This window comes from Periophthalmus magnuspinnatus, chromosome 16 (assembly GCF_009829125.3).
Source record: "Periophthalmus magnuspinnatus isolate fPerMag1 chromosome 16, fPerMag1.2.pri, whole genome shotgun sequence".
NCBI classification, from domain to species: domain Eukaryota; kingdom Metazoa; phylum Chordata; class Actinopteri; order Gobiiformes; family Gobiidae; genus Periophthalmus; species Periophthalmus magnuspinnatus.
Genome location: NC_047141.1, coordinates 5,989,232 through 6,004,387, shown reverse-complemented (window position 1 = coordinate 6,004,387; position 15,156 = coordinate 5,989,232). Strand labels below are relative to the sequence as shown.

At 42.8% G+C, this 15,156-nt stretch overlaps 1 protein-coding gene across 2 annotated transcripts; it reads right to left on the bottom strand.

Moving 5' to 3' along the window:
* Positions 1-1,144: 1,144 nt before the first annotated feature.
* Positions 1,145-11,044, bottom strand: LOC117383842 (dysbindin-A-like). Of its 2 annotated transcripts, none has more exons than XM_033981081.2 (10): positions 10,851-11,044; positions 9,043-9,096; positions 8,198-8,248; positions 7,651-7,711; positions 6,745-6,877; positions 5,941-6,073; positions 4,341-4,363; positions 3,836-3,982; positions 3,510-3,659; positions 1,145-3,131 (listed from the first exon to the last, which is right to left on the bottom strand). In XM_033981081.2, exons 1-10 carry the CDS (start codon positions 10,904-10,906, stop codon positions 2,929-2,931), a joined length of 1,011 nt encoding a protein of 336 aa, XP_033836972.1. In that variant the 5' UTR covers positions 10,907-11,044; the 3' UTR covers positions 1,145-2,928. The 2 variants fall into 2 exon arrangements, with proteins under 2 accessions (XP_033836972.1, XP_055083997.1); XM_055228022.1 differs by having other exon boundaries at positions 1,205-3,131; positions 6,745-6,874; positions 10,851-11,032.
* Positions 11,045-15,156: the final 4,112 nt, after the last annotated feature.

The following is a 15,156-nucleotide window of genomic DNA, read 5'->3' as shown; positions in this document are numbered from 1 at the left end:
TAAAAACACTCTTTATTTGGATGCTATTGTCTAAATAAAGAGTGGTTTTATTATCATCATGGTCTGAATTTAAACTCCATTAAAATACTGACCGTGGCCAGGTTCAATATTACTCAAAACTGACTTTCATTCATAGAGACTGACAATTCCAGGGTTGAAATCATCCATATTATTCCTTGAATGTGTATGGAGTTTAAAAACACAGTGGAGCACTTCCTGTATTACCACATGACATCACAAGGTGGAACAAAATGTTTTCAGATTGAGAGAAGAACTCAACCTAAAAATGCAAGATTTGTGAGTTAAACTTGTGTGAAAAAATGCAACTCCAGGTCTGTTTGTGATGAGGAAACAACATTATATCACAGATTAGAAAACAGCATTATATGGGCCCTTTAAATTTGACTGTAAACCCAAGCACACTAACTATGGTGTGAACTCTGGCTCTGTAAAGTCTTATGTAATGACCTGAGCCTCATCTGGGCCAGGTGGTCCTTCTGGAGCTGTGTCATCACCAGCGCCCCCTACCTGCACTTACAATCATCAAAATGTAATTTACATAGAAGAAGACAGACTGTAGACTTTATTCCAATATTTATTTAAGGTGTAAACAAGGACATATTTGGGGGCCATACCCTCACCGTGGGACCGCTGTGCTACAATAAATGATTACAATTATCAGTTGGTGTGTGGATCACTGGACCGACATCTGTGTGATATCTATGTACTGTAAAAACTCATTGGTTTATTAGTAGTCTTATCTGGATGCTATTTTTGTGCATGGTTATGGTATTTGCTATAAAACACTGCACGCCTTAAAGTGATTCCATATAGTTTTAATCTTGAGGTCATTTGGCAGGTGCTTTCCTGCCGGGTCAGCTTGGGCTCTGGTCAGGGAATTGTGTTGGGGCCAGTCTAGTCTCTGGTGAGGGGCCTGTGTTGGGGCCAGTCTAGTCTCTGGTTGGGGACTTGTGTTGTGTCAGTTCAGGCTTTAGTCAGAGGCTTGTGTTGGGGCCACCACCAGCACGCTGCACCACCACCACCAGCAAACTGGAAAAGTAAATTTTGCATAATGTAGAACCTGGTCACGGTCAGTGTTAATGGAGTTTAAGATAAGATACTAAATACCAATTCAGACCATGATGATAATAAAAACACTCTTTATTTAGACAATAGAATGTGATATTCAACATTAAATGGTAGTACTATGTGTCAATATGTGGCGAGTGGTCCATGGGTGTTTACTAGTCTATGTGTCTTAGACTTGTTCTGACACAGCTCAAGATCATTCTATTCAAGAAAGGTTCACTTTCTTTAGTATCATTACTTGTATCTATTTTCGATGCTAGTTTTAATATTGATTAGTATCTGATTTTCAATACTTTTGATAACTCTATATGTAACATTTTTTGGGTTTTTTTATGAACATCTTTTTGGTCTGCCACTACCTGACTGGTAGTGTATCTATTCTCCATTGAAAGAAGGTTTATTTTTTGTTTACTACATTCCACATGTGTCATTCATAGTTTTGATGTGCCAGTTAGAATCTACAGTGTAAATAATCATGGAAATGGAAACAAAAATGAAACGATGTGTTTTTTCACTCATCCTGTATGTTCAGTTATATCTAGAAAAACATGCATTTATTCTGTGAGCAGATCGCAGATGTGTCAATTTGCCAACTGTGAAAATGTGAAGATATCTTTGTGTTGCGATCATGGTTCATTCTTTAAAATCATGAATAGATATGGTAGGGTACTGTCAAATGTGCTGTACCTGACTTTCACTGTCTTAAAAACATGACAAACAGAACTAGTTGATTTTAAACAGTTTGCAGTGGTCCTCATGCATTCAGAGCATCCTAATTATTCACTGTGATGAGTATTTGTGGAGCGAAAATTTGCCGTGACTAACAACAAAAGATAACTATCTAACAACAACTAGCATGATAATGCGCAGTTCCTGATTATTGGACAATAAAATGCTTTCTAATTAGATACCGACAGTACGCAGCACAGTTTGTTTTTTTTTACCTCAGATATTATACACTGTCTGGCCCAAAAAAAGTCACCACCTGGATTTAACTAGGCAAACAGGTTGGGGTTGCTGCAGTTGGTCCGGTCTAGGTTCAGCAACAGTCTGTGCTCAAAGAATGAGGTCAGCTGACACCTGAATATACTGAATGACCAGGTTATTCCATCAATGGATTTTTTCTTTCGTGATGGCACGGGCATATTCCAAGATGACAATATCAGGATTCATCGAGCTCAAATTGTTAAAGAGTGGATCAGGGACAGACGTCATTTTCACACATGGATTGTCCACCACAGAGTCCAGACCTTAACCCCATTGAGAATCTTTGGGATGTGCTGGAGAAGCTTTGTGCAGCGTCAGACTCGACCATCATCAATGCAACATCTTGGTGAAAAAATAATCCAACGCTGGATGGAAAAAAAAATCTTGAGACTTTTTTTTTGGCCAGGCAGTGTACAATATGTCTGTGTTGGGGCATTCATTCATGACTTCAGAAAATGTCAGTTTTCACCTACTGCCTATCTCCACCCACAGCTCTGTATTTTGCTGCGATTATTCCTAAAATGCAGACACTGGGTCATACATGTAGGGATCAAAAATGTCACGTGAACATGTTTCAACAACATAAACATAAACTGAAAATCTGTTGCTTGTTACAGTGAAACGCCACTATGAAGATGTGAGGACTGTCAGTTTTGAACAAGAAGTCAATGCACCGGCTTCTATTATTAACTCAGTTTAGATCAATGCTTTGCTTTATAATGAATAAAATGTAAAACTGAGATGTATGTATCTTATAGTTTAATACTAAATAACCTCCAAAAAGCATCATATGTCTCCTTTAAAACAGAAGTCCAGTATGAGAAGGTTTCAGAGTCTGAGTAGTTGTCCATGTTAGAGCGAAAGGTCTGGTAGAACCTCCTCATGATCCTCCTCTACCACAGGGGCCTCTGAGTCTGTCTCACTGTTATGCTCCTCTGACCCCTCCTCCTCTGGCTCCTCCTCTGGCTCCTGCTCCTCGTGCTCCTCTGACCCCTCTTCCGCTGGCTCCTGCGCCACGACTCTATACTGGCCCACAGATGCACAGTCAGAGGAACCTGAAAAAGAGCCATCGTCAAATATAATGTAATGTTTTCTTGCAGAACTAACTATGACTTGATCACGTGACCTGAAGCAGAACTTTAGAGGTATGGTTTGTTTCCATTGGATCCCTCTAGTCAAAAACTTGTTTCCACTGTCTAAAGTGAACCACATTGACCCGCTTGAGTAGTAGTACTCTCCAAAGCAACTATATGATTAGATAAAATGGATGGATAGATCATTTGTAATGTTTGGGCGACATGAGTTGCTCATGTATCAGACCTCTCTCCCATTGGACCCAGAGCCTAGGACATGGAAATGCAGACCGCCAGTAACCCAAACCATGCCCAAGCACTTCCACCTGGTCTGAGCACCTGCAGTGAGTCTGCACCCACCTGACCCCATCGAGGTCCTGGAGCTCAGGTCTCCATAAGGGGAGCTCAGGTCTTCACTGGAGGAGTTGAGGAAGTCATCCAGGGCCTGTAGATCCGAGGTGTTGGTCACAGTGATGTGATCCAGCTCTGACACATCAGGGGGCGCTGCTTCTGCAGAACAGCACAGTCTCAGTTAGAGAGTTACCGGCTCAGATCCAACTACAACTGGTAGCGTAGTGCACTGGTGGAGCCATGCAGTGGTGGTGCAGTGTAGTGATGGTGCAGTGTGGTGGTGGTACAGTGTTGTGGTGTAGTGTGCTGGTGGTGCAGTGTGCTGGTGGTGTTACCTCTCTGCATGAGGAAACCTGAGGTCAGATACTTCTCCATGTCCTGGTGGAAGGCCTCCTCATACTCCTTCTGCTTCTGCTTCAGTTTCTGCTGGACTAACTGCTCCATGTGAGCCACCGTCTGAGAATGCTCCGAGTTCAGCTCCACTGCACGGGAACACAAGTCTGTGAGTACTGCACGGGACCACAGGTCTGTGAGTACTGCACGGGACCACAGGTCTGTGAGTACTGCACGGGACACAAGTCTGTGAGTACTGCATGGGAACACAGGTCTGTGAGTAGATGAACAAAAATACTATGCAGAGTTTCTTCAGATGTAAAAACCTTGAAAACTGTTTTTATACAGAAAAACTCACCATCCCCGGAACAGCAAAACCATTACACAAATTAACACACACAATTTTCTAAAACACATGTACCTAAGGAACACTCATTATCAATTTTACCAATTCTAATGGCAAGCTGAAAATAAACACCACAGACAAGTTAAGCTGAAACTACTTACTTTCAAATGCGTGAAGTTCTTTCCTGAAAGACCCAAATAAGACAAGAATCAATAGACCACATTAAGTATCATAAATCCATCCCTGGGACAAAGTGCATGTGATGAGACTTGTGCTGTGGTCAGTATGACGATAGAGTAAAGTGTTTTGTGAGAAGTATTAAAAATGTAATTGTGTTCTTTGAGTGGATTTTTGCATTTTCTATCCTGACTTTAGACTGGCAAGCTGTGTTCAATATCTGATGCCAAATGATACTTTGCAGATCTGATGTCATCAATATTCTCTAGGGGTGTGACGCTAACTGTGGCACTGCTCTGTCTGAAGCTCTGTTTCTCAAGTTAGACTTTATTTTTAGCTTTGTTTTAACACAATCTGGCCAGAAAGAACTAACTAAGTTGGAGCTACAACAGGGTGAACTGATTTGTGCTGTTAATCAAGTCTCTCTCATGACAGTAATATTGTTTGGAGTCTGGTAACAAATACACCAACAACCACCTACTGCCATCTGCTGGTGACGTTTAAAATCTGGACAAAAGGGACAAAATCAAATCCACAAATTCAAACCAACCCCAAAGATTGATGATTCATCCAATGTTACACACTAAAATCTTAGAACATACATGCAAATAATACCCAGATATACTGTGGAACATTCCAAAAGTTATATAGTACATTTTGAGCACCTTTAAAGGAAATATATGTAACCTGTGCTCTTCCTGGGTTAAAAAAGGACCCTCATCACAACTGAACCTGCATAGGGTGGTGATGATTCAGATCAGAGTCATTTTAAGTTTAAACCAACTGGATTTCAGCACTGAAACTGGCAAGTCAAATAAAGAGACTCATGTGAGGCTCATTCTGCTTTCTGATTTGTCTTGAGAACCAAAAAAACAACGTGGCCATTATGTTCAGTGTTTCAGTACTTAATTAATTTTTTTTTTTTTTTTTTAAATGCACTAAACTAAGATACTTGTTAGAAAGTATAAATAAGAATGAGTGCATCCAGGTGTTGTACTGTAAACCTATGGATCATCCACTGTAAAAAATAATTGATGATATTACATCCCGATCCATATTTTGCAGTGACATCATGAGGGGGGCTTCTACATGTATGTGTATTGTGATCATGGTGACATACTGCACACAGTAACAAACTCTGCCTTATAATGAAATAATAATGATGAAATAATGATCTTATGAAAACTTAAGAAAAAAAAAAGACTAAATGGATTTAAACAACACATTTTGAGGAGCCTGTCGTCAATAAGAGAGTTAATGATCTTGTTCAAGAGTTTCATTTTTAACAGAAAAGGTGAGCGCGACTAACTGAAAAACTGTTAGCTAATGTTTAACAGCAAAATTCAGCTTACCTGTTATATTTCCAGCTAAATCAGTTAATTCGGTCAGATTGTGTTAAATCAAAATTCAGATTAAACTCTCTTGCGTGACAAAGCTTCAGACAGAGCAGTGCCTACAGTTAGCATCACACCCCTAAAGAATGTTGATGACATCAGCTGCAAAGTATCAATAACAAGTCACTGTCACTAGTCACTAAGCGCAAGTGTGGTGTGAGTACTATAGTCAGTAGGAGGCAGTCCGTACCTCTTCTTCTTTTTGTAGCTCTCCAGCTCCTTCAGGTGCTGCTGTTTGACGGTCTGTTGTTCACACTGACAGCACAGAGTCTCCAGGTACACCATCCTGCTCTCCATCTCCTCAAAGTCCCCCTCCAACTGAGCTGAGACAGGACACAAGGACAAAGGGTTAATCTACACACCTGTACCTGTCCTCAAAACCCACACACCTAGGCAGAGCTACAGCTGCCCTGGGGCAAAGGAACAGAGACGTGGCTGCCATTCTGCACCATACAGAGATACTAGAATGCTGTGATTAGAGATCGACCGATAGTTGTTGTTTTTTTCAAACCAGAGCAATCAATGGCTGATCAGCTCTATTTCTGGGTCAATATGCAAGGACAATTTTGACTCTTTTAAAGTTATCAATACAAATGATGTAATTGGGCACCCACAGTTCCTTTTTATAACCACAAACCTTTAAGAGCACTGTTTAGGCATGTTTTGTCCATTTATCTATTTGCATTCATCCATCCATTTACTTCCGCTTTATCCAAGGCCAGGTTGTGGAGGCAACAGCCTGAGCAGGGAGGCCCAGACTTTCCTCTCCACACACACACCTCCTCCAGCTCTTCCGGGAGGATTCTGAGGCATTCCCAGACCAGCCAAGAGACCTAGTCCCTCCAGCGTGTCCTGGGTCTTACCCGGGGTCTCCTCCCGGGACGTATTTGCATTCAAGTCTTAAAATACAGTTTTGTGTCTAGGCAGCAGGTCAACCAAAACAAAATATCAACCTGAGCATGACACAGGTCAGGCCAAACAGCCAGGTTCATACCCAGGCCGGAGGTGATGGTGCCCAGGTCGGTGATGAGGGCGGGCAAACCCTGCAGCTGCTCCTCCAGCTGTGCAAGAGCAGTCCTGCGTTTATCCCACAGAGCGGAGAGCATGACCAGGTCTCCATCCACCTGCTGGACACCACAGCAACAATGAGGTAGACAAGACTTACACATGCATGGATACAGCAAAGATACAGGCATAATACAAATACCCATTTTATGCTATTTTCTGATCTATATAGTATATATCTGTTATAATGTTGTTTCCCCAACACAAACAAACCTGGAGTTGTGTTTTGTTTCATTCAAACACGTTGAAAACATAAACCCTGCATATTTAGGCTGTGTTGTTGTTCTATTTAGTTTAGTTAAAAATTAACTTCACTGTTATTTTTCTGTATAGTTATAATTATTATTTGCCTTATTGTTCCTTTGCCTGCGTTAGTAGTTTATCTTTAGTGTAACGCCTCCCTCCTGTGTTCAGCTCTGGCTAGTCCTTAAGTATTTGAACACCTTTGCTCCTTTGTCTGGTGGGTTAGTTTTGGGTGTATTCAGTTCATGTTAAGTTGACCCCAGTTGGGCCCAGCTTTTTGTTACTATTATTTGAACAATTTTTGAGCCTTTGTTAAATTATATTCTTCCTTAGGTAATATCAGGCAATATCAGGATCTCATCTCATCATATTTGTGTAAGCTTGGTCGATGGTCCACTGGTGTAACACACTGCTTTGTTTCAGTGGAGTTTTAAACAGCAGAATAGGCCTAATTCCGTTGTTCTTCATCAGCCAATGCAAGAAATATAGTTGTAGTTATTATTAAGTAGCACATGTGACATATGCAGAGGTAATTCCATAACTGTTACCTAGCAACCATCCTGTAAATCAAAAGTACAGTGGGTCCCTGTACCTGAGCAGCCTGAGCGCAGTCCTTAGTTTTCCTGTGCAGTTGATACCAGCTCTCCTCATACCTGCACACAGCATAAATATCAAAATATATCAATTTTGTTCCAAGAATGTTTTTTTCTAAGCTTCATCTCAAAGGGATTTAAATGAACTGCTAAACTAATCCAAGACTAGAGCTGCATCAATGCTAATACTAGTATTGAATCTTGGTGCCGATCCAAATGACATATCGGCTCCAAAATATTGTTAAGTCGCTATCTTGGATGAGCCTATAAATTGATGTAATACGACCATTTACTGGCTGATGTTTATTTATACCAAGCTGTTCTGTAATTAGTTTAAGGCTAATTACCAGTTTTGTCATAGGCTATTTTTGTTAGGAATCGAAAATTGGTATCAGATCTGAAAAAATGGATCGATGCATTCCTGTCTAGGGGTTAGCAGCTTTAACACAGGATAAGACCATGGACATCTGACACACAGAGACAATTACATCTCTGCAGAACACAATACTACTGCACACACAGAGACAGTAGTGTGTTCCTCTGTACCTGCGGAGGATGTGCAGTCCTGCGCTGGAGTGTAGGAGGCGCTCTTCTTGCCTGAGCACCACATACACAAAAGAACAAGACAAGGGTTAAAGGTCATCTGGAGCAGTGCTATTTCACAGTGTAAAGGATGTGCATGGAAAACACATTCATTAAGTTAAACTGGAACTGTATGTAGCTTTTTACAATCACGACTGAACTTGTGTTGCCGGACCTGCCGATAGAAGACACACAACTGGATTTCAGCATTGCCCAATGCTTTTAAAGAATAAATCAGCATAAGAAATGTTCTGAAAAAGCTATATATGAACATGTTTATCTCATATCTGGGGACACAGTGAGGTCATGTGTATGGAATTTAAAATCAATATCTTACATGCAGATTAAACATGTGCTAAGACTACACCTACACCTGCTTCAAACTGTTTCACTTCAGTGGCCACAGGCAAAATGTCTCTAAAGCTTTTGTCAAGTTGACAGGATTACATTTTCTTATGCTTTTGGTTTTCACAACAATTATCCAATCCAATCAGTTTCAATGCTGAAATCCAGTTGGTTTAAACCTAAAATGCCTCTCTCTGATCTGAATGGTCACTACTTAAACCCCAGCACCTGCAGACAAACATGAATCAGTGCTAGTGCAGCCTCTGCAGCTCAGTGAGTGAATTCTGGAGGTTCTGAGCTTTCACATGAGGCCTGTCCATAAACTGAGAATGAGGAAAAACCTGTGTGTCTCCCCTATCTGCAGATTAAGGCTCCTGACACACAGGTTGAGTTGTGATTGTAGTACCTTTTTAAGCTGTACGTGTTACATACTCCGCCTTAAGAAAAAATAGTTTTGAGGTTACCTCGGCTTCCTTAAAACTTTGGCCTCTTTCGATTTATCACCCAGAGTCTTGAACCTGCAGAGAGATAAAGAGCATATCATTAGAACTACACAACAGACAAAGCTCATCGCTCAGACCTATGGTAGCATGTAATCTTTCATTCCATCATGCATTTGCTTACATGCATTCCAACTTAAATGGTTCTGTTACTCAAAATTGACACTTGTCAACTTTAAGACATGCTATAATGTACCCATAATGTACCTCTTCAAAAACAGACCTGGAGTTGTTTTGTTTCATTCACACATATTTGAGTAATACTTTTTTATTAGTCTGTCTACATCTCCAAAGCTCAAAATACTGTATTACACCTTATGATGTCATGACATGGCTGTTTTAAAGTTAACAGGTCATTTTACCTTTAGTTCAGTAGAGATGGGCAATTCCAGGGCTAAAATTATCCATTTTATTCTAGTGAAGGTGCATGGAGTTTAAAAACACAATGGACTGCTTCTAGTATTACCACATGACATCACAAGTGTTTTCTGTTTGAGAAAAGAACTCAGCCTAAATATGCAGGTTTGTGTGTTAAACATGTGTGAATGAAACAAAACACAACTAAATTTTAATGAGAAAACAACATTTGAACATAGCCCTAAGGCCGTAAGGCCCTTTAATGTAGACCTATTATGGCAAGGCAAGTTTATTTGTAGAGAACAATTCACACATAAATTAATTCAAAGTGCTTTACAGAATAAGAAAGACACTAAAATCACAATACAACAAATCAAAACATAAATAATCATCATAAAATTAACATTAAAGGAGAAAAGTGGAGAATAAAAATCCTCAGTCATATGCACAGCTAAACAGAACTGATTTGAGCCTGGATTTAAACATTGTCAAAGTAGAGTCCTGTCTCACATCTTCAGGAAGACTGTTCCAGGATTTAGCTGCATAAAACTGAAACTCTGATTCTCCATATTTAGTCCTGACTCTGGGCACCAGCAGGAGGCCGGTCCCTGAGGTCCCCAGGATTGATTTGATGTGGCTGTTAAAGTTCAAGTCTGAGTCCATTATTACCTCTAGATTTCTAGCCTGATTTGAAGGTTTTAAAGAGAGACTGGAGGTGACACTTTCTCTATGTTTCTGTGGCCAAAGATGATGACTTCAGTCTTGTCTGAATTTAGCGGGAGAAAGTTGTTTTTCCTCCACACACTGATCTGTTGGATGCAGTGGCAGAGTGAATCCACTGGTCCATATTCACCAGCTGCAGTGAGACACAGATCTGAGCGTCATCATCTATTATATGGCTATAATGGTGTAGGCCACTTTGCGGTGTTCACAAACTCCACCAGATGTCAGCACTCAGCCTCTGTCTGCAGAACCACAGGCACATGACAGTCAGCTGAGCGCACTGGGCACGGCTCCTCTGGGTGAATGTGGTTTAAATGACTGAATATAACAGCTCTGGGAACAGTGCAGCTGTAGGCCTATAAAGATCTTGTAATTTTCACGAGTCAAAAACGTAGTAACCAAGTGGGAAGGACAAGTTGTGGGTTAGGACAGGGCGCGCAGACTCGAATAAAGCTTTGGTTACGTTTGAGCAGTAACTGTAAGCTATTCCCCAAAGTACAGTGATTGTGATGATGAGAGAAAGTCATACCAACCCTGCTGATTTAGGATACTACACTGCACGTTTTACGCACGGAGTAAACAAGGGATCGTGCTTTAGTTTTTAGCCTTATTCAGTACAATAAAGTATAAAAATTAGTCAGTTTGCTGTTTGACAGGTCAAGAGCGGAAGGCGCAATGACCACGGCACTGACCCGGTGGTAAAGTCGTGTTGCACGGACTGTAGACGCTCCTTCAGATGCTCAAACATGGCGGCGGTACCGGAATCGCAGACGTGTCCAAACCAAACCCGCCGTCCCCGAGTACCGACAGAAGACTGGACAGAACCGAGCAGAACCGAACCACGGAGCTGACACAGGGGCAAAACAAACCGATCTGCTGCCGTCTGGAAACCACGTGACGCTGCGTAATGACGGAAGAGCCGTGCGCTGCGCTGTGCCGCCCTCCTCAGCCGCGGAGTGCGCACAGGGGGTACAGCGCCAGCGAAGGAACTGCTCAAACAGATTAGTTATTAAATACATTAGACTTAGACTTAGCGAGGTGATAATTAGGCTAATAGGCGTTGAGGTAAAGTGTAGGGTAGTTTATCACAGACCGAACTGGTGGCCACATCGATGAGTTTGTAGGTCTACTCAGTTTATGCATTTAGCTGCCCCTTTAGGCTGGATCATAGATGAATGTGCCTCCTTTTCAACGATGCTCAGAGGAACATATTGCCTAATTGCTACAAGATTTACATTTAAAACAACAAGGTCAGTTCGGTTGGCCGGTCCCCTGAGTAAAACGCACAATTTCAGACTTTACCGATTAAACAGACCTATCTCCTACCTCTTATTAGCCTAAATGAGTCCGTCTCACTAAATGGCACAACTTACTGCATTTGTAAACTTGCGTGGACAGTAGGCATGCGCAAACGGCAAACGAACAGGCTGATTCATATGCAAAGGCTGCAGAGGGGCACGTGACGCCTTTGGAGTCGTACGGCAGCTCACGTGACCCGGCTCAGCTCTGGTCCTGATGCAGGTGCACATCGCATCCTCTGTGCTCCCTCTGCTCCGGTACGATCTGTCTGAGCCGTGCGCTACAGAGACGGAACGCACGGACCAGAGGCTTCCCCGCGCGGACCGATCTCACCCACAGACATACTCATGTTTTATTAAATAGGAACGCTTTATTTGAGTAGCGCTTAGCCGTAGCTTGCGTCGTCTGTTAGCGTTCCATTGTATAGGTAAGCTTTCAGATCATCGCAGTGGAGAGCTGGTTTTACTGGTTATAAACCTGTTTCAGCTCAACATCACTGTGACCAAACCGTTTGAACTGAAAGTAGCTGTTGTTGCAGGTCCAGCTCGGTTCAGTCCATGAGCGGCTCTGTTCATCTGGATCCTGGAAACATGAGCGCGGAGCGGCCCAAGCGCATCCGCATCAAGAAGAGATATGTGAGTAACACTACAGCCAGCACCTGCAGGTTTAATGCTTTCCGTAGGCTTACAGCCCAATCATAAAATGACTAAGGGTGGGCTTCCTCCTGACACTCCAGTTTCCCTTGTCAGCCTAAAACATGCACAATAGGTCGAATCCTCCATCTAAGTAGTCCTGACCAAGACTAGTCCCAGATGGGTCCCTGTCCTCCATGTGGTCATCTACTGCATCTGAAGTGTTGCCATGATTGAAGGATGGGTCAAAAGTAGAAGATGCATGTCCATATATAGACTATTAAATGTTACCAAATTTATTAGTTAAACGTAGGCCAATTATTTGGACAAACACACGTTTATACAGCACATGTGTTTGTGCTGGAACCCCAGTGATTATGTGCTCTTCTACTAGATTTATCCACAGCATTTCCAAAAATGTGCTTTTAGATTTCTATGAATGAATATCCATAATGATTTGTGAATTCTCTAATTAACATGGTTACTTCCTGCTGTAGGACATCAGTGAGGGGATGCCATGGGGTGAAGAACGCCTCGTACGCAAAGTCCTTTTTCTGTCCCTCAGGGAATTCAAAGACACACAGCGAGCCATGCACCAGCGCTCACGCACACACACTCCCAATCCCAGCATTAGAAGCACTGTCCCCTCAAAGAGCAGGACTCCTGTCTCTACCCAGCGGACCCCTCAGAAGGGCCCCAGAGCAGGCACACAGAGCCCACACCAGCAGCGCCCAGCAAGGATCCCTCCACAGACCCGTACAGCGGCCCGTCCTCAAGAGCCACTCAGTCAGTCCAAAAGGAGTGTGCACAGCAGTCAGAGGAAGGCAGCGTCCAGCAGAACACTGCGCTCACACAAGACTCTGAGTCTCACTCGACCAACCAGAACAGACCATGGCACTAAAAGAACTGACCTCACCCCTAAAAGAACTGACCCCGCCCCCAAAAGAACTGACCCCATCCCTAAAAGAACTGACACTACCCCCAAAAGAACTGCCCCTACCACCAGAACTGCACTCTATCCCACAAGAACTGCCCCCACCTCCAAAAGAACTGTCCACACCTCCATGAGAACTGCCCCCGCATCCAGAAGAACTGACCATATGCCCAAAAGAACTGCCCCCACCTCCAAAAGAACTGCCCGCACTCCCTCCAGAACCACCTCCAACCCCAGAACTGACCCTGCCCCCAAAAGAACTTCTCTCACCTCCAAAAGAACTGCTTTCATCCCCACCAGAGCTACTAGATCTGCCCTCGCCTCCAGAAGAACTGCCCTCAGCCCTAGTGGAACTACACCAACCCCCAGCAGAACTGCCTCCAGCACTAGAACCGTCCCCCTCAGAGCTGCAGGCCGCCCCACCCCACTCGCCCTCACCCACAGCAGACCTACCATCACCTCCTCCAGAGCAGCTCTCAGCACAAGAATCGTCCTAACCACCAGAACTGCACTTCCCCGCAGCAGCACGCCCAACAGCCACTCTGTGAAGATCCGAGCCAGCGCTGACAACACACACAAACCTGCAGGTCAGTGTTTCTCCTCTTCTTATGGTAGGCCTGTCACAATAATTACTACAACCCCAATTCCAATGAAGTTGGGGCGCTGTGTAAAAAAAATACAATGATGTGCAAATCCTTTTCAACCTGTATTGAACTGAACTACAAAGACATGACATTTAATGTTCAAACTGATAAACTTTATTATTTTTATGCAAATATTCACTCATTTGATGTCTGCAGCACGTTCCAATAAAAGTGGGACAAGTTGAGGAATGCTTAAAATCCACCTGTTTAGAAGATTCCACAGGTGAACAGGTTAATGGGAAACAGGTGAGTGTCATGATTGGGTCTAAAAGGAGCTTCCCCGGATGAGGTGAGGTTCACCAAGTTGTGAACAGCAGTTTTTCAACATAAAATAGCAAGGAATTTAGGGATTTCATCATCTAAAGAGTCTGAGAATCTGGAGGAATCTCTGCACGTAAGCGGCAAGGCCCAAAACCAACATTGAATGCCCGTGACCTTCGACCCCTCATGTGGGACTGTGTTAAAAACAGACATGAATGTGTGGTCTGACGAGTCCACATTTCAAATTGTTTTTGGGAATCATGGACGTCGTGTCCTGTGGGCAAAAGAGATAAAGGATCATCCATATTGTTACCAGCACAAAGTTCAAAACCCTCTGTGATGGTCTGGGGGTGTGTGTTAGTGCCTCTGTGATGGTCCGGGGGTGTGTTAGTGCCTCTGTGATGGTCCGGGGGTGTGTTAGTGCCTCTCTGATGTCCGGGGGTGTGTTAGTGCCTCTCTGATGTCCGGGGGTGTGTTAATGCCTCTGTGATGGTCCGGGGGTGTGTTAGTGCCTCTGTGATGGTCCGGGGGTGTGTTCGTGCCCATGGGGAACTGGCACATCTGTGAAGGCTCCATTGATGCTGAAAGGTACATACAGGTTTTGGAGTAACATTTGCTGCCATCCAAGCAACGTCTTTTTCAGGGACGTCCCTCCTTATTTCAGCAAAACAAAGCCAAGCCACATTCTGCACATGTTACAACAGCGTGGCTTTGTAGTAAAAGAGTGTGGGTACTAGACTGTCCTGCCTGCAGTCCAGACATGTCTTCCATTGAACACGTGAGGCGCATAATCAAGTGCAAAATATGACAACGGAGACCCCGGACTGCTGAGCAACTGAAGTTGTATTTTCAGCAAGAATGGGTAAGAATTCCTGCTGCAAAGCTTCAACAATTAGTGTCCTCAGTTCCCAAACGCTTATTGATTGTTGTTAAAAGGAAAGGTGATGTAACACAGTGGTAAACATGCCCCTGTCCCTTTATTGAAATGTGTTACAGACATCAAATTGAAAATGAGTGAATATTTGCATAAAAACAATAAAGTTTATCAGTTTTAACATTAAATATCATGTCTTTGTAGTTTATTAAGTTCAATATAGGTTTGCAAATCATTGCATTCTGTGTTTTTTTATTGGAGTTGTATATTAACTTAATGTTCGTAGGTTTTATGACTCATTATAGATACATAGTCAATACTGCTCATTCTACTATTTGTTTATTGCTGCTCATG

Excerpts from the sequence above, each read along its gene's own strand:
- LOC117383842 (XM_033981081.2), bottom strand. The coding sequence starts at position 10,906 with ATGTTTGAGCATCTGAAGGAGCGTCTACAGTCCGTGCAACACGACTTT. Across the intron at positions 8,249-9,042 it reads AAAGTTTTAAGGAAGCCGAG|GCAAGAAGAGCGCCTCCTAC; the intron begins GTAACCTCAAAA and ends TGTGGTGCTCAG. Across the intron at positions 7,712-8,197 it reads GGACTGCACATCCTCCGCAG|GTATGAGGAGAGCTGGTATC; the intron begins GTACAGAGGAAC and ends TGCTGTGTGCAG.